General features: G+C 50.5%; 1 protein-coding gene across 1 annotated transcript; it reads right to left on the reverse strand.

Annotated features, from left to right (window-relative positions):
* Positions 1-1,829: 1,829 nt before the first annotated feature.
* On the reverse strand, positions 1,830-21,277 carry crip2 (cysteine-rich protein 2). Its single transcript, XM_084437640.1, has 8 exons — positions 21,082-21,277; positions 7,823-7,917; positions 5,513-5,570; positions 5,255-5,380; positions 4,730-4,798; positions 4,477-4,571; positions 3,724-3,781; positions 1,830-3,363 (listed from the first exon to the last, which is right to left on the reverse strand). Exons 1-8 carry the CDS (start codon positions 21,122-21,124, stop codon positions 3,296-3,298), a joined length of 612 nt encoding a protein of 203 aa, XP_084293766.1. The 5' UTR covers positions 21,125-21,277; the 3' UTR covers positions 1,830-3,295.
* Positions 21,278-21,484: the final 207 nt, after the last annotated feature.

Consider the following 21,484-nt stretch of genomic DNA (forward strand, 5'->3'; position numbering starts at 1 on the left):
GGCTGAAACTACACAGTAGGCGGCAAGCATTCCTTGATCTGTCAATCACCCTTTCAAAACAGCCCTAGAACAAGAATGCTTTAGGGTCACTCTGTACACTTCCTACCTCGTGTTCACGGTTACCTACCTGGGTTCACACCTTAAATAACTCCAGACCTGTCAATCAAGCTCAGGCCATGTGAATGACACACCCAACAAAGCAACCTGTCTGCACTTCCATCGGAAAAAAAAGGCCCGCACACACTATTACTGTACACTAGCACAGTGGTGAATCAGGCATTGATGCGTGTCTTTCCCTGACAGCAGTCTACACACAGGAGTGGGACGGCCTTCTACTGTGACAGCCAGGAGCTGAGGACAGAGGGAAATGAAGCAGAAGTAAATAAACAGAAGAGAGTACACACTGTTGTCATCACACAACAAACCTCCCACACATACTGTATCTAGTGAGGGGAGAGCAGCATGGCTGGTGTGGGCTTGCATGGTAATAAGTTGCATTGTGAACAGGGAGGGACAGTCGGGTGAGTGGGGTTGTGGATGGACTCTGACTACAAGGCGGGGCAGGGCAGAGGCCAGCACGGGTGTTACAGTCTAAAGGGTTCTATATAGAACCATGTGGAACAACAGAAGAATCTTCAAGGGGAAAAAATACCTCAAAATGGTTATTCTATGGATCTTTTCTTCAGAGGTGTCTTCTAGTGCCTCCATCTGAACGTCATTAAGACGAAGGAGATGCTAGTGGACTATGGGAAGAAGCAGGAGAGGATCTAAAACCCCCTTAATATCAATGGAACCTCATTGGAGAGGGTGGACAACTTCAAGTATCTTGGTGGATCTGACATGGACCAAAAACGCACGGTGGTGACGAAGTCAAGGCAAAGGCTGTTCCACCGCAGCGAGGAAATTCCAAGTGTCTCCCCGGATACTCAGGGGTTTCTACACATGCACTACTGAGAGCATCCTGAACGCCAACATCACCGCCTGGTCTGGCAGTAGAGTGGTACAGTCAGTCACAGGGGAGACTCTCCCACATCCCTGGGATGTCTACACAAGGCGGTGCACAACCAGGGCCAGGAAACTCCTGAAGGATACCAGCTACTCAGAGAGCAGCCTCTTCTCTCTGCTGAGGTACCGCATACTCAGAAACAACTCGGGCTTCCCTTGGACCATCAGGATCCTGAATGAGTAGACTGCCTGTTGAAACTCGGGATTAAACTCCACAACAACTCATGTTTACTCCTATACACCTCATATTTATCCTATATACATATCTACATTCTGTACTTGTGAATATACATATCAATACAATATATGCAGTACAGTAGACCCATACTTCTTTCAGACCCATACATACGCTTATTTAATTACCCCAACTGTCCCAGCATCCCTTTCATATACAGGTATATGCATATACTTTGTACCTTGTATTTAGATGTACTGTATAATACATTGATTCTTTCATTTTTACCTCTCTTGATTGCTTAGTGTGTGCACATTCTAGGAGCTCAGAACATTTCGCTACTCGTATCTATATGATGCAGTATGTGACAAATAAATCAGACTTTGACTTTTCTATTGTCATAAACAGTTCTATACAGTATACTGTTAGTATAGTAGAGTGTAGATTGTGTGTGATCGAGTGTACATAGGCCCATGTCATATTTGTTTATAAAATGAGGTTAGCGTGAGTGAAACCGCCCATGGTTGAGTGAGGTTGACCAGGAAGGAACCACAAAAAACACATCAACAGTATATAAAGTTTAATTAGGGATTAAGAAGACAGAAACAACAGCCTTTTTTCTAGTCCTGAAGTGTTCAAAGCCCTACTACACAGAATAGTTCAAAATCATCACAATAATAAGTCATAGAATACGAAAGCACATTCTTCCTTCCAGAATGATTTGTCAGCAGTGTCTCAGACCTTTGGTTCTAGAAGCTACCTAATACAGGTAAAGGCAATACTAAGTTCAGCATCTCAGGAAAAAGAACAGTAGGGTTATATTTACTTGAATAAAACATCTAAAACCGTAGAGAATTGTACAGCTCATGTTTTCCTCCTCCACGTCCCACGTACAGGGGCTAGTAAAACGCCTTCTGAAATGTTCCAGAAATCGTGTTCAATAAATACGCCCTTTCTTCTGGCAACAAACAATCAATTAACAATCAATCATAAAGTTTTCCATGCCCAAAGCCTCATGCATAAACTACCCGGTCAAACCGGAATCAGAAAGCAGTGGTAATACCATTTTTAAACAATGTCCAGATTTCTCTTTTTAAACTCCACCAGAAAATTAAATGTCACTATCATTTTTTTTTATGAATGCTGTTGGGAAGCCAAACTGTAAATCTGGGTCTTATCGTCCAACAGCTAGGTCTTAATATCCTCCAGCACATTAAGACCTAGGTGAGACTCCTCTGCCTGTCAGCAGGTCCCCATCAACGCTGCGCCTTCCCTCACCCATAATGCACCTCTCCTTAATGAGCATCACTTCTCACCTTCCCCCTCACACAGGGCTTAAATCGCACTGCGAAGGGTGCTCAAATTGAAAGGGAAAGGATTTTAACGCTTTTATTGCAGTTCTTGAAGTGAAATCAAAATGTGGGGTTGCAACATTTACCCATAAATACATCTACTGTATGTAAACATGACAAATGACAGTCATCATAAAAGTGAGCACTAGGCCTCCGGGCCCTAAAGTTTTAGTGTTGGGGGGTGCTGGAGCAATCACAGAGGTCCTAGGAGGAGGAGTCTAGTACACGGATGAATCAGACCCGAGTTACAGCACTGACTCTCTGGGATACACAACATACTACAGTAATACTCGTTAGTACGCCATCCAGTACTATACAGTAGTGTAGCCTACAGTTATTATGGTGCTCAGCAGATATGCCAGGGACCCTGTCTACTGCTATAGTTCTACTTAGTGTTCAGTCATGTGTTTGTCATGAGTGTCCTCCTGGGGGTCAGTCTAGGACAGGGGGACACCGAGGTGGGCCTGGGACAGGCTGGGGAGCACCAGAGAGGGAGGGGGGAGGAGCTGGAGGCAGGGAGTGAGAGAGGACTGGAGCTGGAGGTGGGACGTCTGGAAGCGGGGCTTCCAGAGGGTTGGGTCTCAGGTGTCTCTATGGAGGAGGGGGGGGAGGCGGGGCTTCCAGAGGGTTGGGTCTCAGGTGTCTCTATGGAGGAGGGGGGGTAGTGGGGGGTGGGAGAGGGTGTTGGGGTGGAGGTTGGGGGAGGAGGAGGAGGATCAGGCTCAGGGCTAGAGGGTGTTGGGGTGGAGGAGGAGGATCAGGCTCAGGGATCGGTGACAGCGCTGGGCTCCTGGTCGTAGACATAGCTGCCCACTCCACCAGTGTTCACCCCTGGAAGACACCAGATAACACACATAAATACACACACACGCACGCACACACACACACACAATCATCTGAGGGTCAGATGCTGCAACGTGCAACTTGCAAGTGTGCATCTGAGTGTCAGGCCTACAAGTTACATCACATTTTATGTGGAACTGTTTCTCAACAAACACTTTATTATGTACGGGAGGACTGTGTTGCAATCGTCCTGTACTAACACTTGCCTTGTGTAAGAAGTGCATGTTCCTGTGTTTCAGGATCCAGTACATTATGTACCCTAGCTGACACTGTATAGGCCACTAGCACCACCTAGTGGCCATATTCAGAAGACTACTTCCTGCAGAGCAAGACCAGAGGGGTTCCTACCTTTGGGTCCGAAGAGCACAGCATAGCAGGGCTTGTGGCAGTAAGGCTGACCATCGTGCTGTAGAAAAACACAACACAGAGCCCAAATTCGTCGATTGAAAACATCAGATTCACCACAACAACAAAAAAATTTCTATCTTCTCCTCTTCAACCTCTATTCTACCGTTACTCCCTCCCCCCCTCCCTCCCCCTATCCTGTCCAATTCAGAATTGTTTGTTTTGAAGGTTTTAAGCGGGCTGGTGCCATCCTATCTAGCGGAGCTCTCGCCCCACCATACTCCAGTCAGAGCACTGAGGTCCACCAGCCAGTAGCAGCTGGGTGTTCCCAGATCCAGGCTCAAACATCGCCATGGCTGCCCCTAGTCTCTGGGTTGTTTACCAATCCACATAAGAACTGCCCAGACCCTAGGACTTTTTAAGTCATTGTTAGACCCACCTCTTCTCGTTCTCGTTCCTCTGCATTTAATTCGAGTTAAGCTAGACCCCTCGACGTCATTTTAAATTGTACTGCTATTCTGTGTATGTATTATTACTATGGTGATTGTTTGCTATTATCTTGGTATTTAAGCCTGTTCAGCAGTTTGGTCAACTATGGTCGTTTTAAATGTGCTATAGAAATGAAGTTTGACTTGACTCTCCCTCTCCCTCATCCTCTCCCCCTCCCTATCACCCTTTCTCCCTCTCGTCCGTCCCTCCCTCCCTCCCTCCCTCCCTCCCTCCCTCCCTCCCTCCCTCCCTCCCTCCCTCTCTCACCTCTGCATGGCTTCCAGCAGTCAAGGTCTTGCTGCACCTCTCACAGCGAAGACAGGGCCGATGCCAGTCCTTCCCCAGCGACGTCACTTTCTCCGCTGTCACACACACACACACACACACACACACACACACACACACACACACACACACACTTCACTATGGCAACCGCTTCAAAGGTTCCCACCTCTAAAACCTCCGTCTCGCTTCATGGACTGTGTGACTACTAGCTGGCGGTGGCGAGGGAGCTACGTACCAAAGTAGACCTTCTTGTTGCACCTGGGACACAGGTTTGCCTCTCCGGAGAACGTGGTGATGCTGGCAGCTACACGGAGAGGGAGAGAGCGAAAGAGAAAGAGGGAGAGAGAGAGAGAGAGAGAGAGAGAAAGAAAGAGACAGAGTGAGACTTTTTACACTCTTTATTGAGACATCGTCACAATAAACTAAACACCCAAAACGTAAAAACTATACTTTATAATCTTAAAAACAAACCACAACACACACACACACCCGTATTAAAAGTCAAAAGTTAGGCCTACACAGGATGTGTGACCTGTGGCCTGTCGCTGTGGGAAAGCCTAGACTGAGAAACTCCCCCTGGAGCTTCCCTCCTGAACCCTGAACCCACTGACTCAGCCCCCGCAGGAAACACTCCTCTCCTCTGGCAGGAAGTTCCCTTATCTCACGACTTCCTGGTCGATGCACTCATTATGCATGCTCACAGGCGCACACACACACACACACACACACACACACACACACACAGCAAGTTTGTACATACCTTTCACCGGGGCCCTGGCGGGAGCTGCCGTCACCTTCTTCTCAGGGTTGGGGGCGGAGTCCACGGCGCTGGGTGCAGGAGGCGGGGCCTCGTACACGTAGGAGCCTGCCCCCCCGATGTTCACACCTGGACACGCAGAGGAGACTTGGTATCTGCTCTGTTTGACCCTCTCAGTTTGTTATGTTGACACTGTTAACACTGCTGTCGAAAGTTGATCATGCGCCCTGCACTGGCCGTCAGCCGCCAAGTGTACTGCACCTTTTGGTCCGAAGAGGGCGGCATAGCACGGCTTGTGGCAGTAGGGCCTTCCGTCATGCTGGCGGAGGAGAGAACGGGGGAAGAGGAGGAGAGGACAAGGATGACACACAGTGAATGAAACAGGACCAGAGGGAACAATTCTGACAGCCACATTAAAGCAAGCACCTGAGCTGTGACTGTAAAAAAAAACAAAAAAAACATAAATGTTATTATTGCATATAGTGTGTGTGTGTGTGTGTGTGTGTGTGTGTAAGGGCAAGAGAGGGTGAGAGGGAGATAGTGTGACAAGGGAGTCTGGCTAACTCTCCAGTTTCCATTCTGGGCTGCTGTATGTGTCACTTCCTTCACCAGATAATGAAACTGATGGTGTCCAGGAGACAGACTGTTGAATAGAGAAACACTAACACACTGACAGTGTTGTGTGTGTGTGTATAGACTCCAGATACACCTGCAACATGTTGGGAAAATGATGGTCATGTAGAAGTGCGCGCATGTGTGCACACGCGGTTAGTTGGGGGATCTGGACCAGTGTCCAGAGGACACGCCAGGAAGTCACACCACCCACAATCCATCTCCCACATTAGTCCCCCCCCCCCCCCCTTCCCACGAGTGCCCTGGGACAGAGGAGGTTCTGCTCTGCTCTCTCAATGATGCATTAACCACAGCAGAAAACGAGACCCACCCACGGCCCTCACACTCACCGATGACATTTACGGGGCCCGGGCGCAAGTGGGCGGGCCCCCCGGAGACCATCGCTGATGGCTTTCTCAGGAAGACACAGAGGCGAACACAGAGGGCTCATTGTACGCCTAGACTGGACTGGAACTGGCCGGGTCTGGACCGGCAACAGAGTGAGACTGTACACCGATTCGCTGGTCTCCGGTTCTGCTTTGCTCCGGCACCCACGGACTCCCTAAAGATGGATTATCCATCCGGGGGCTATGCTGCCGCCGCCCCCCCCCCTCAGCCATCCAGCCCTGCTGCCCCCCCCCCCCCCCCAGCCTGCTAAGCCCCCCAGAGCCCCGGGGATCAGACGCCGCCACGCCGGATCGCCGGATCAACACGGCTGTGATCTTATCAGAGGAGGACTCGCTCTCTACGGACGGCTGGACCATCTGCCGGCAGCCCCCGGGGGCACGCCGTCCTCCCTCGCCCCCACGGACGAGAGGCCGCGCTGGGCTTCAACCCCCCCCCCCCCTCCCTGGCCTCCTTAAAACGAACAGGCTGTGTAGCTCCCTGACTTGATATGTTTCCGTGATGATATGACATATACTTTTTCCGAAGGCAGCTTGCCATGGCAACGCGGGGATTTGATGGAGAGAGAGAAAGAGAGAGAGAGAGCGGGAGGGAGGGAGACAGAAAGAGAGAGTGGGAGACAGAGTGTGCATGTTTGTCGGCGTATGTGTGTGTGAGAGAGAGAGAGAGCGAGAGAGAGAGAGAGAGAACATGCCATCATACGGCGAGATTAAAAGACAGAACAGCGTCCTCCGAGGTCTGCAGGGAAATTGCTTTTGTGTACAAAACGTCAGAGATCCCATGGTTCCTGTTGAGAGGGCTGTGAGGGGAGGGACCTGACGTGGCCAGAGACGGACCGCAGCACTGCCACAGGACAGAGCGGGTGAGGATGAAATGTTTGGAGAGGTCAACAGGCAATAACAGGAGCTGAGCCGGCCCCCGGGGCAGGGTGGAGTGGCCTCGTCCTAGCCCCCCAGTCTGGGCCTGGGAGAGGGAACAGGCAGCGCCGGGGCTAGCCAACGACCGTGACGTTGATGTTACCCTACGCCTGACCTCCCCAGACATTCCATTTTCACCTGTTCCACCTCCCCCTCCCTCCCTGTGCTCTCTCTCGCTCGCTCTCTTCCTCTCCTATCTCCACATCACAGTGAATGTGTGTGTGTGTGTGTGTGTGTGTGTGTGTGTGTATGTATTGGCCTCTACAGCCAGCTGAAGACCCCCAAATGACCAGGCCCATCAACAGGAGCACTACTGTATGTGCTACATTGATTTGTATGAATGGTGCTAAATAAATAAAATCACACTGACATTGACAATCATACTCTGCTTAGAGTGATCGCCGATGATATATAGTATATGTGTGTGTGTATATGTGTGTATATTAAGTATGTATGTGTATGTGTGTGTGCGTGTGTATATATATATATATATATATATATATATATATATATATATATATATGTGTGTGTATATATGTGTGTGTGTATATATATATGTGTGTGTGTGTGTGTGTGTGTGTGTGTATGTGTGTGTGTGTGTGTGTGTGTGTACAGTATCTGGTCATCTCCTCCTCACCTCAGCGTGCCCCCCTGCGTTCAGGGTCTTGTTGCAGCGCTCGCACTTCAGACAGAACTTGTGCCAGTCCTTCCCCAGAGAAGACACCTTCTCAGCTGAACGGAAGAGAGAGAGAGAGAGAGAGAGGAGAGAGAGAGGGAAGAGAGAGAGAGAGAGAGAGAGGAGAGAGAGGAAAAAGAGAGCGAGAGAGGGGGGGGGAGGCAGGAGAGAGAGAGGGAGGAGAGAGAGAGGGAAGAGAGAGCGAGAAAGGGAGGAGAGAGAGGGAGAGAGGGAGGAAGGAAGACTGTAATTAGTGCAAACATTCCAATAGAGCAGCGTTCACAGAGGCTTGACCTCAAGAAGCTCAAGATTCCCCATCGTTTTCTCATCCATTAAGGCTAATTCCTCTGTGTTCTGTCATAACTTCGTTATGTCTCCCTGTGGCAGAGGGTGACAGTAAGAGAAAGGGCCTTCTTCATCGCTCCATAATTGACAGGGCTACTGACTTTTCGGTGTGCCCAACCTATTTGAAGGCCCTTTGGGAGGGGTAGGGGTCTGAGGAGAATACTGACTATATATACACACACACATGCACACACACCACAGCAGGATGTGATGTCACGGCGGGCTGGGCAGTCAGTGACGTGAGTTTGTGTCCAGCTGGGCGACGGGTTGTCAACAGCTAACCCACATCCCTTTGTACAGTATACCCCCCTTCCTCTCTCTCCTCGACCCCCTCCTTCCGTCCGACCCCAGCCCCCCTTCTGTCCCTCCCCCTCTCTCCCAGACCGGACAGGCCCCAGTCGTCCTAATTATAGTCCTTCCAATTATACATGTGGGCCTGCAGACAATGGGCCCGGCGAGGCCCCCGCAGGGCCGGCTAACCTTCCAGAGGAAACACCTCCTCTTATCACTTTCCTCCCTCCCTCCCTCCCTCTGTTCTCTCCCTCCATCTGTTGTCCCGCTTCCTCCCTTTCCCATCTCCACCAATAAGCCGGGCTTGTGTGTTTTCACTGTTGACTGCTCTGAAACACAGGCCCTCCCACGCAGAGCGCCCGGGAGAACGCGTCCGTAGCGCAGGGCTGGCTGGGACGTCCGGCCAGCTGAGCGCACCGGGCCACCTCCTCCCAGCAGGCCCGGGTCCCGGCCCGGGGGGACCCTCCTCAGTCCTGCCCTGGCGCAGGGTTTAGGGGGCGGAGCGACGGAGGCGCTCTTTCACAGTTTGGATCGGCCCCGCCTCACGATTCGTTCGATTCCTGCAGATCAGGAGCTATATTCAATCCAGGGGGTTCTGGTCCCAATGAGCATGGAAACAGTACGTATCATGTGTGCTCGGAAGAAAAAAAGACAAACGTGCTCTCGCTCGGCTGTGTGAACTCAGACAGCAGCAGAGAGACAGAGTCCTGGCAGCTCAGATCGCTGTTGATGTTAAAAGGCCCATGAACTCCAATTAAAAATCACTCACAGGCAACAAACCACTTCTATCATTAGAAGCAGATTATGATTGAACTTGTTCTGGTATCGCGATAAGGTACTGTGTATTAGGAACATGTCCATGTACTGTCTCCTCCTCAGTGGGTATAAAGAGCAAAAAGTCAAAAATAATGTCTGAAATAAAGACACATAGGGGCGAATTCACTAAAGCAAATTGCGCCCGCTAATTGCACCATAATATTGCGCGTCAGTTGCGCCCGCTATGTGCTCCGTTTTAAAAACCTATTCACTAAAGACATTGCGCTAATAATATCCCAGCGCAAACACGCCCATTCGGTGTTTGCGGCTGAGTGCAATTTGCTGCTGATATAGGAAATGACTATAAATACTGCGCATACAGCGCATACAACTCGTATGCATATCATTGGACGATGGCAGACAGAAAAAGAAAGATACGATTTTCAGACAGCGAACTTGAAGGCCTCACGGACGAGGTTCAAAAACATGTCTCACAGCTTTCGGTAAAAAATATCACGACTGCAGCAAAAAATCATATTTGGGGTTTAATTTCCCAATCAGTCAGTGCCATTTGTGTGTGTAAACGCGGAAGACTGCAAACGGAGGTGGAATGATTTAAAAAGACGAACAAAGGAAAAATTGTCATTTTATGTTATGCAAGTTGCAGCACGATGATCTGGCATACTTTTGGGGGAGTGTATAACATTGCCCCACCGGTACGATCTAGGCATCTAAACGGCTTTTCAGGATTCCAAATGTGCACTCAATCACACCGCGCGTCCTGATGTGAGCCCAGTTGTACGCCGCCTCTCCAACGTTGGAAGGATTACGCACGGGAGTCATCATCCATGGCTGAAGATGATACCTGCCGTCACCTATGATACAAAAGCAAAATATTTTCAAGACCATTCAAATAAAACAAATATTGTGTAGGCTATGTTTTTATTTATTTATTTATAGCTATATCGGCCCCCAGCCGTTCAATGAACAGCTATAGGGAATGCACAGTTTCGCGTATAGACTATTATACGCACAGTTTCGTGCTATGTAGGCTATTATATTCATTGGGGGAGCTTGGACTCGCTGGGGACGGGTGGAGAGACGCATAGTCAACTGAGCCTCCCCAGACGCGACTTCATCCTCCAGTTGGCTGAAGAGCTGCGCGCTCTGGTGTCCAAACAGTTACCGCGGTGGTTCTAGTGTTAAATCAAAAAGTGACCTTCTAAATATTCTCTCACGAACAACATGCCTGGCATTGCGATGCCTTCGCCTCGCAACAATCACTGCTGACATGATCAGCGGACAGGCTGGCCGCGACACACCCCTTGCGCTTAAATACCACCACGTTTCTGAAAACGGTATTAATTTCACTTTAACTGCGTGAGGCAATTTGCGCCGATGTTTGTGAATTGGGCGGGTTTTGCAATAATGTTCATTTGCATAGAAAGGGGAACATTCTCCGCCCATATTACCTAATTTAAATATGAGCTAATAACACCGGCGCAGAGCAACGCAATGACGAACGCAACGCAGTTAACACCGTATTTCACCCTTTGCGAGGGCTTTGTGAATAGCAAACATAATTTTTGACTTATTTGCACAGGCTTTGCGTCAGGAAAAGCTGCGCAATCCTTTAGTGAATTCGCCCCATAGTGTGCGTGCGTTTGTGGTGATAAAACTGCCCAGTTAAACTCCTCCTCGGTTTAAAAGGCTGTTATCATCACAAGAGAGAGGTCATTAGTCTGGTGTTAAGAGGCGTGTCTGTCTGCCTTGTGTGAGTGTGTGAGATATAGAGGGGTGTGTGTGTGTGTGTGTCTGGTCCAGCTGTTTATCCCCTGTCAGAACAGACTGGGGCATTTTGAGACCTACAGTACAGTATTTTGATGAACACATACTTCCTCGCACAGAGAGAGAGAGAGAGCGAGAGAGAGAGAGTGTGGGTGTTTAATGACCAACCCCCTAATGAAAGGTCACTTGTCTCACTAACATAGCGAGCTGAGGGCAAGTGAACACACTTGCACAAACAGACACAAGTTCACAATCTGACCTTTACTGTTCATACCGATGATGATGCGCAATCTCCCAGAGTCCACAGTTCAAGCTACAGCGGGTTACAGCACCGTAACCTTTGGCTAACCCCCAAAAAACACTGGACTACAGTAGTCAGACTGCGGGAGCACACCGAGGAGACGACGACACAGCGTACTGTTGGGCATCGCAAGACAAAGAACCGATGATGGTGGAAAGCAGACAAAGGTCAGGGAGTTTAGACACATGATACCTGCATTCATAAGCTGCTTAGCAGGGCTCCTGAGGTAAGCCCTTGCGGCACCTCTGCATTGTCAATATTGCTTCATCTCCAGAGATGAGCTTAGCCAGCTCCTATTTGCTGCATTATTTATTGCATTTACTCAACCCGACCTAACGCCAGGAAGGTGTGGATTAAGCCTAACCCCTCTGTGGTCACAAACGTCGGAGTAAGACCTTCAACTTGACCCAGGAGATTTACCAAACCACCCGAGGAAGTGACCCTCCAGGTCCGTGAGCGAGCGCAGCCTGAAACCCTCCAGGTCCGTGAGCGAGCGCAGCCTGAAACCCTCCAGGTCTGTGAGCGAGCGCAGCCTGACCCTCCAGGTCCGTGAGCGAGCGCAGCCTGATACCCTCCAGGTCCGTGAGCGAGCGCAGTCTGAAACCCTCCAGGTCTGTGAGCGAGCGCAGCCTGACCCTCCAGGTCCGTGAACGAGCGCAGCCTGATCCTCCAGAGTGTTTCCTGCGCAGGTCAGCGGCCAGAGGAAACTCCTGGCCCTGTCTTAGCAACAGTTACCATGGCAGTGGTTCAGTTTCCCAGCACCTGAGTCTTGAGGGTGAATGTGAGACCAAGGCGCTGTGTATCTGTTTGTCTGTCTACCGTCTGTCTGTCTGTCTGTCTGTCTACAGTCTGTCTGGCTACAGTCTGTCTGTCTGGCTACAGTCTGTCTGTCTGGCTACAGTCTGTCTGTCTGTATGTTTGTCTACAGTCTGTCTGTCCGTCTGTCTACAGTCGGTCTGTCTGTATGTCTGTCTGTATGTTTGTCTACAGTCTGTCTGTATGTCTGTCTACAGTCTGTCTGGCTACAGTCTGTCTGTCTGTCTGTCTGTCTACAGTCTGTCTGTCTGTCTGTATGTCTGTACATGTCTGTCTACAGTCTGTTTTTCTGTCTGTCTGTCTACAGTCTGTCTGTCTGTCTACGGGGCATGGCTCCCAGGCCCAGCCCAGCTCCTAGCCTGCCTTCTCTCCCTGGGAATATTGGAATCATAAGCTGTCTAACAGAATCAGTGATATAATGAGGAAAATGTGTCATCTGAATATCAAATAAACAGAGCTCTCTGAAAACACGCCAAGGCCAGTATGAGATTACCCAGGAGAAGATCGCCAGATAAGAGGCTAAGTGGTCCAGTGCTGTCGGCCATTATAATAAGGTCGCTGGACAGTGGAAGACTTCTCCGTAATCACATCACCTGTTTGTTCTGTCAGGCGATACTCTGACTCCCATTCAGGAGGGCAGTGTTCTGTGCAGCAGCGATCACTCTGGGGGTTTGGACAGGGAGGACGCTTTGGAGGTTTGGACAGGGAGGACGGTCTGGGGGATTGGACAGGGAGGATGCTCTGGAGGTTTGGACAGGGAGGACACTCTGGGGGTTTGGACAGGGAGGACGCTCTGGGGGTTCGGACAGGGAGGACGCTCTGGGGGTTCGGACAGGGAGGACGCTCTGGGGGTTCAGACAGGGAGGACGCTCTGGGGGTCTGGATGGAGAGGATGGTCTGGGTGTCTGGATGGAGAGGATGGTCTGGGGGGTCTGGATGGAGAGGATGGTCTGGGGGTCTGGATGGAGAGGATGGTCTGGGGGGTCTGGATGGAGAGGATGGTCTGGGGGGTCTGGATGGAGAGGATAGTCTGGGGGGTCTGGATGGAGAGGATGGTCTGGGGGTCTGGATGGAGAGGATGGTCTGGGGGGTCTGGATGGAGAGGATGGTCTGGGGGGTCTGGATGGAGAGGATGGTCTGGGGGGTCTGGATGGAGAGGATGGTCTGGGGGGTCTGGATGGAGAGGATGGTCTGGGGGGTCTGGATGGAGAGGATGGTCTGGGGGTCTGGATGGAGAGGATGGTCTGGGGGTCTGGATGGAGAGGATGGTCTGGGGGGTCTGGATGGAGAGGATGGTCTGGGGGGTCTGGATGGAGAGGATGGTCTGGGGGTCTGGATGGAGAGGATGGTCTGGGGGTCTGGACGGGTGGATGGTCTGGTCTCATCAGTCGGAGGGCGGTCTGGAGGAAAACCAGTATGAGAGCAGGACGAGAGGCTGGCGCTGTGGAAAGGCAGCCTGTGTAATTAGGCCTCCAGAGAGGAAAGCATAACAAGGGAGTAGTAATTTTACCAGGGGTCTGTGGGGGGGGGGGGGGCATCTTTCCAAATTACTTAATTAGGACCCCTCCTATTTAATTACCAAGAGTAATTGAAAAGATTTGAGGCAGGATCCAAAACACCATCGCTCACCCTCCCAGGATAGCTGGAGGGATGGAGGGGTGGGCGGGCAGGATTAGGGGGGAGCTTTAGTTAGCTCGCTCAACCTCAAGTCGGAAAGTTCCTCCTGACAGATAAATAAGCATTCCGTCCACGGGTAACATTTACACAGCTGAGCTCCTAGCATGCAACGTAGCAGGAATGTCCGCCGGGGCCAGAGATGGCTCACTCAATATCCTGATTGGATAGTGGGGGTGTGGGAGGGGGGGTGCACTCAGCAGAGCGAAATTAGATGGTCTGTGTCCATCCTTACCTGGTAACAGTACTGATTACTGGCAAAACTGTTACCATGGTAATGACTGATGAAGGGATAGAATCGAGATAATCAATCGATCAATCAATAATACAACCGGGACTTGGTGATGTGTCGGTGTGTGTGTGTGTATACTCTGACCTACAGTATGTCACATTTGATGAAAATGTACTAGAGCTGGCTGCTATAAAGAACTGTCAATCATTAAAATTGTCAGCTGGTTCCAGTGTGTGTGTGTGTATGACTCCTGTGTGACTGCCCGAGGGTTCCTGGAGACGGGGGTTACGGCAGGGGGAGTCATGCTGCTACCCAAGGGGGGTCTAGGCATAGGGAAGGGTCCCCACCTAATAGCTGTATATGTCCCTAGGGTAAGGGTGACAGTCTCTCATGTGGTGTACAAACACCGACTCTTTAGATACGAGGGCGTCAGGCGCCTCATCCTATCTTAGTTGCAAGGCCGCATGATTGAGAAGAGAGAGAGACAGCTTTGTCTCGAAGGACGCAGGGGGGTGTGGGACACCCACCCCTCCCTCTCCTCTCTGGGGGTTAAAACCACTGTTCAGATGTATGTTCTTTGATTTGGGTTCAGCCAGCATCCAGACAGGTCATCTGTGCATTAGACATTGCCATGTTCTTTTGTATGTTATACCTTCTGGAATGAACCGCTTTTGCTTGAGACTCAAATCCCGTGTTGCAGAGATTCATTTGGAACACCTGAGAAAGGAGACACTGGACTGTGTGGTATATTTGGAGATTGGGGGTCTGTCTTTTATTGGAAACAAAAAACACAACGCAGAGCTAATTAAGGACAATAAAGAAAAGAAAATGAGATTCAACACATTCATCCATCATCGTTTACATTCTTCTTCACAGACACATACGCACACACATCCGCACACACAAACGCACGCACGCACGCACACACGCACACACGCACACACGCACACACACACACACACACACACACACACACACACACACACACACACGAAACACACACGAAACACTTCAACTCTTGTTCGTCCAAATAAAGCCTACTGCATGGAGGGTATGATGATGTTAAGTCAGTAGAAATGTTTCCACATAACACTTGGTTGGGCTCGTTTCTTCTTCAGCCCTTATTAATGTGGACCCATCTGTTCAGCTCCCCCTCTACTGTTAACCACCCCCCCCCCTCTTCCTGTCCCCAACCCTCCCCCTAGAGCGCAGCCAGCTGGGTCCGCAGCGCGGCCCGGGACAGGCCGTCTGCGTTTGTATTACATCTCTGTGATAACGGCATGTCCCATTAAACACCCTGCACCTGCCTCCAGAGAGGCCGGGGCTGGGAGGATAAGAGGCTGAGGTTGAGGCTGGGAGGCTGGGGCTGAGTCCTGAGGGCCACACATGGTAGGTACAGAGAGAGAGAAAGAGAGCGAGAGACAAAAATTTGGTACAACCACCTTCCTGGCTCCACTTTCAGCAGGGAGGAAAACCGCGCAGCCTGCGTTTCCTCTCCTCGCTTCCTCTCCTCTTTTCCTCTCCTCGCTTCCTCTCACCACTCTGCTCCTTTGGAACACAACAGCCCCTCAAGGTCAAATGACCTTTAACTAGGACAAAGACAATGGCTATTCAAGTCCCCCCGGCGGCGGCCGCTCCCCCCCCCTCCCCCGCTCACTACGCCAGTTTGTTCCGCGTGTTCCGGCGAACGACCACTAGAACACGATCCCATAATCACCGGTCAATTTCCCCCCCTGCTGCGGTGTGTGTCATAGCCTACATAGGGATTGATTTCCGGGGTGGCTGGCTAGGGCGCGCCCGGCCGCAGGGCGCGGGTGGAGAGGGTGAGGGCTTCCTCTCTTCTCCTGGCCTGCGTGACGCTCGTCCGACTCCCACTTCTGGTTCTGGTCTTGCTCCTCTGCTGCTTCGGGCTGATGCAACCCCAGAGCAAACGTGGCTCCGGAGGGCATCCGTCGACGCGGCCAAGGCAAAGTTTCCTCTCCCTCCTCCTCCTCGTTCCTCCCTCCTTTTCTCTCTCCCTCCTCCTCCCTCTCTCTTTCTTCTCTCTCCCTCCTTCAATAGAGGAGGCCTGGCCTCGTGAATTCAGTCGGGTGATGTAAACGGCCTGCAGTTAACTCACATCCTGTCTGCAGCGCTGGTCAAAAGGGCTGGCAGGGCCCTCGCTGGTCTACCTCCCTCCCTCCCTCCATCCATCCATCCCTCCCTCCCTCCCTCCCTCCCTCCCTCCCTCAGCTCTAGACACGTCTCGTCTCTCCCGAGGCAGGACACTGTGTCCCGCACTAGTGACCATAAATAGGCCTCACTGATAGCGGCCATCTTAAATGCACGCAACAATGGAAACAGGTCAACGGGACGCGACAAATAGTGAGGTCTATTTCGGGCTGAGCTGTCTTTCCTGCGTAACTGTACTGTAGGCAATCTATCTTTCTCCAACTGCCTATTAGTGGTCTTGTATGGGTTACTATTTAGCATTCACAGAGCAGATGCCTTGGGTAAAAGAACTCTGTCTGGGGCTTTCAGCTCTACCTCACAATGTTGGTAGTGTTCAGCTGCCTTGGCTGGGAAACGTGCTTCTGCTGCTCCTCACTAGCAAAGGGACTCTTCCTCACTACCGGGCCCGTGATGGTTCTCAGCCATCAAGTCGGAGGATGGGAATAATAATCTTGACCACTCCATGAGAACCAAATCGGTTCTATTTAAGGATCACATGTTCATAGCTCACCCGTTAGATCATGATTGACCTTCGCTGGGGTAATTAGCCTGTCTGGCAGCGGGGGGGTCAGCCAGACCACCCCTCAAAGCTGTGCGTGTGCGTGTGTGTGTGTGGTGTCATCTCTCCTGCTTTAGAGGATCACATTCTAGAGGCTGAAAGAGAGAGGGGGCCCTATTGTCCGGTTCCAGCAGGGTCTCCTAGGTTATGCAACGCCACAGGGCTGGAGGCTCTGGAAGAACGTTACGCAACGAGACCAGGCACATTCACTACGGCCCGCCGGGCGGAGAACAGGGCCCTCTCTAACCGACGTCACACACAGAGGAACAGGGCCCTCTCTAGCTGACGTCACACACAGAGGAACAGGGTCCTCTCTAACTGACGTCACACACAGAGGAACAGGGTCCTCCGACAGAACGGGGAGAAAGGAACCGTCCCGGACGTCTGGGATGGAGGGATGAAGGGAGGAATGCGAGCGGGGAAATGGGGGCGTGTTCTTGTGCCGCCGAAGGTATTGCGGCGCCGACTGAAAGGACCAATGAGACACAGAGAGCCTTGTTTGAACAGAGATGTCGTTTCTCATTGTGATGCACGAAGCACTTTGGGAGTCTTGGTTTAAATAGAGGAAGACCATCCCACGCACCGCCCCCCCAGGAATTCAGGGCTCGGGGCTAGAGAGAGCAAGTGAGGGAGGGAGATCAAAAGAGAGAGGGAACGAGAGGGGACCTTGCTTATAGCAGCCGTTAGCATCAGTTTGTGTTTGTTTACTTCATTGTAATGCATGAGAGCTTCTGCTGCCTGCCATAACTGGACCACTCAGCCTAGCCCTAATTCAACTTTGATTTAGCGAGCCGTGCAGTGCACTCTCAATCTCTCTGACGCACGCACACACAGTCACTCACACACACACACACAGACACACACGCACACACACACACAGTCACACGCACACACAAACACACACACTACACTGTTGCCTCGGGGTGTGTGTCCTAGTCACATGTCAATAGTTTCACAGTGCCATTCACATCTCTGTACAACTGGAATGTGGAGTTTCTTCCTTCAGAAAAGTGAGGCCATGAACTAATGCTGACATAACCCTAAGGACGGTTTTATTTGGGGTTTATTTGGATTTCATCAAAATAAATCCATGAGAATTACAAGCAAATACATTCTTTAATAGGCTCGAGATTTCTCACACAAGATGGACAGCTGCCGAAGAGAAAAAAGAGGCATTAGAGGAATAAGGGTGCAGGGTGTAATCCATCAGTCTTCATTTGCCATCCAGTAACTAAATCACAATCATCTGCCAACAGCTGGCCAGTAAAGAACCGGAAGAAATAATAAACATTTCCTCAGAAGCCAGAAGTTTCCATTCCAGACAGTAGCTCACCACTGGAGGACTGAAACGACATGGGCCAATAGCCCTGTCTCTTCAGAGAGAGTGAGAGAGAGAGAGGGAGAGAAAGAGAGAGAGACATAGAGAGAGAGAGAGAGAGAGAGAGAGAGAGAGAGAGAGGTGCCCACACAATACGAGGCCTAAATTTGGGCAATTCCAGTTGGAGGGCCAGGCGGATACAGGCGGTTGCCCCCTTTTTCTTAAGTCAAAGCTGGCCTACAGCCAACCATAAAAGACTCTCTTGAGATCACCCTTAACACCCTTATGCTGTTAAATGGTTTACATCTCAGAAACCAATCAAAACCTATAAATAGCTCATTCCATAGCAAACCTGTCTCTTCGGCCTATCGAGTCATCCCCTATACACTATCAGTCCTGCTGAAAACCAGGAGCACACCCCCCCCCCCTCCTGCTCCTTAGACTGAAGGGAGTCACGGGAAGCTAGGGTATTAGCGCATATGTCAGCGAGAAGCCAGCGACTCCTTCTTCAGCAGCAGCATTCCTGAGTGACGCTCCGAGCCAAAGGTGGAAAGGCCGACGACGGCGTTAGTCAGATCTCACCCGGGCACCTCATCGTTGTTTAGAAATAGATTCACTTATGAGTTCTGGAAAGTATTAGTGCACTTGACTGCCTACGTTGAATGCACTTGTTGTAAATCGCTTTTGAAAAGCGTCTGCTAAATGACTGATGTAAAATGACTGTAATCATTGTATCTCTTCACTGCCTCCTCCCAACCTGTCTCAGACCTCACCCATGCCTCTTCAACCCCCCCCCTTATCATACTCTGTACCCCTCCCTTCACTGATGCTGTACAGTACATGGGCATGTGTACACATCATAACTTTACTCTCACTCTCTCTGTTTCTCTTTCTCCCTCCCCCTCTCTCTCTCGCCCTCTCCCCTTCCCTCCCTCTCTGACTCTCAGAATAGTCCCAGATCACAGTAGCAGCCACACCACCATCACCACTTTGGTGGAGGCGTTCCCTGGGCGACATTCCACCCTGCACTCAGAACCACGCTCCCCCCAGTCCAGCTCACTCAGAACCACGCTCCCCCCAGTCCAGCACACTCAGAACCACGCTCCCCCCAGTCCAGCACACTCAGAACCACGCTCCCCCCAGTCCAGCTCACTCAGAACCACGCTCCCCCCAGTCCAGCACACTCAGAACCACGCTCCCCCCAGTCCAGCACACTCAGAACCACGCTCCCCCCAGTCTAGCACACTCAGAACCACACTCCCCCCAGTCAAGCACACTCAGAACCCCGCTCCCCCCAGTCCAGCTCACTCAGAACCACGCTCCCCCCAGTCCAGCACACTCAGAACCACACTCCCCCCAGTCCAGCACACTCAGAACCATGCTACCCCAAGTCCAGCTCACACATGTAACGGTAAATATTTATTTTAAGAGTTTTGGAGTTAGGAGCGCATGTGCTACATCACTGCCCCCCTTGCCAGCTGTGAGTTGGAGAGAAAGATCCACATGTTGGATTGAGTGACAGACAATACAGAGATTTCCGTTCTATATTAATTTAATTTAATAAGAGTTGTTAAAAGTGACATCTGAGTACACAGTAGGTTTTGTTTTGTTTTAGAGCTGTGCGACCAGGCTATGGTCGATGTAGGCTGCATAGCTGAGAATAAATTAGCACCTGAGAATAAATTAGCAGCTGAGAATAAATTAGCAACGTCTCCAGTCTTGCCTACAAAGCTCAAGAAAAGTGTTACACCCAGACAGGCTCAGCAAAGATACAACTTCAAAGGGCAGCAGTTGCATAATAGAGGGAAATAAATAAGTGAGGATAAATGACTGGCAGGCACACCGCTGCGAATCAAGACTACAAAAGAGACAGTATAATCAGATTTACGGGTATTTTGAGAGGGCAAATCTTATTTGCCTGCATTATTCAAGTTCAGTGACTTGAGGGACAGGATGAGGGCAGCTGATGTGCAGGCTGCCTGCTGTTACGTAACGGCCCTCCCATTCCTATAATTGATTTTTTGAACCCATGACAGCTTAGAGTGCCGTGTTGGGGGTAGTTAGGATGAAAGCACTGAAAGGGCAAATGGGTTTGTTCCATTATTCTGGCAACAAAACACAACACGCATCAGGTGACTGCTTAAATCAAGACAGCGTGATGCTACCTTTAATAGCTACTGTATGGCTCATTTCAAAGCGGGTGTTTATTTAGATATTTGTTTGTTGTCTGGTCATCAGGCTCAGAACAGGTTTGCGTTTCAGGACGCAGCTTGACCAGAGCTCAGTCCAGCAGGAGTGGGCATTTTCAGCATATGGCATCGTCACCCTATTGGCAACTTCAAGCCACTGTAATCTCCGCCAACCGCCAACTGTCATACTTGTGCATGCCAAGCATAACAAATCAAATATGTTATAGTTCAGTGACAACATTTGACGTGTATAATGCAAAAAACGATATTAAGTTAAGATTCAGTCCATACACCTACCTTTTTATTTACAGCCCCCTGTCAATTATTTACACTACAAGGAATGTGACCACCAGCCCTTGTCCCAAAATGGGTAGCTAACCCTAATCTGAGGAATGTTGTGAACGTGACGGATACTATATCCTGAACAATATTTGGCACACGAGACGCCCAGATAAATGATCAGCTAGCATGATAGCTAGCCAGAATTAATTAAATGTCCATTCAATAGGATAACTCATGAACACTGCTACTGCTGCTGCTTAGCCTTGACTCCTCACTGATATTTGACCAGCGAGCTTCTGTAAACATTGCTTAACGTTACATGTGCCAAAACCCTCCTGCTTTAAAAATGAAAATTCTTGCGTTTAGCGTGCCAAGGGTTCATGGGAGCTCAACATTTACAACCAGCTAGTCTAGTCTAACGTGCCATTCAAGAATACATTGGTTACAGGACTACTTACCGAAATATACCGTCTTGTCACACTTGGGACATTTTGAAGCCATGTTGCGATGTTATTGTAGATGGAGGTGGTCTGCTTTGTTTACAACAGTAGCCTAGATGAGTCCTCCACGTTCGTTCTGTTACATTCAGGAGAGCAAGTGTTCCCGTTCCCGCAGAAGCTGGGAGCATCTCTTTCAGACTGCCACCGCGGCTCATTTGCATAGCCCCTCCCTCGCCCGGCACGCCTGTCCTCGCCTTCTCTTTGGTCCGCCTCGCCGTCAGTCACAAACCAAGCGGGAGTCTGGAGCATGTCTACGGCGGCACCCGGCAGCGCCCACTTTCCCTTCCTTTCTCCGCCGCGGGAGTGGGCCGTGTTTGGTTGAACTACAATGCGCCCTTTCACATGGGATGACAAGGAATTT

This window comes from Borostomias antarcticus (genome assembly GCF_949987555.1).
Source record: "Borostomias antarcticus genome assembly, chromosome: 5".
In the NCBI taxonomy this organism is placed as follows: Eukaryota; Metazoa; Chordata; class Actinopteri; order Stomiiformes; family Stomiidae; genus Borostomias; species Borostomias antarcticus.

Excerpts from the sequence above, each read along its gene's own strand:
- crip2 (XM_084437640.1), bottom strand. The coding sequence starts at position 21,124 with ATGGCTTCAAAATGTCCCAAGTGTGACAAGACGGTATATTTCG. Across the intron at positions 5,381-5,512 it reads CGCCCTCTTCGGACCAAAAG|GTGTGAACATCGGGGGGGCA; the intron begins GTGCAGTACACT and ends CTGCGTGTCCAG. Across the intron at positions 4,799-5,254 it reads CGCCAGGGCCCCGGTGAAAG|CTGCCAGCATCACCACGTTC; the intron begins GTATGTACAAAC and ends CTCTCCGTGTAG.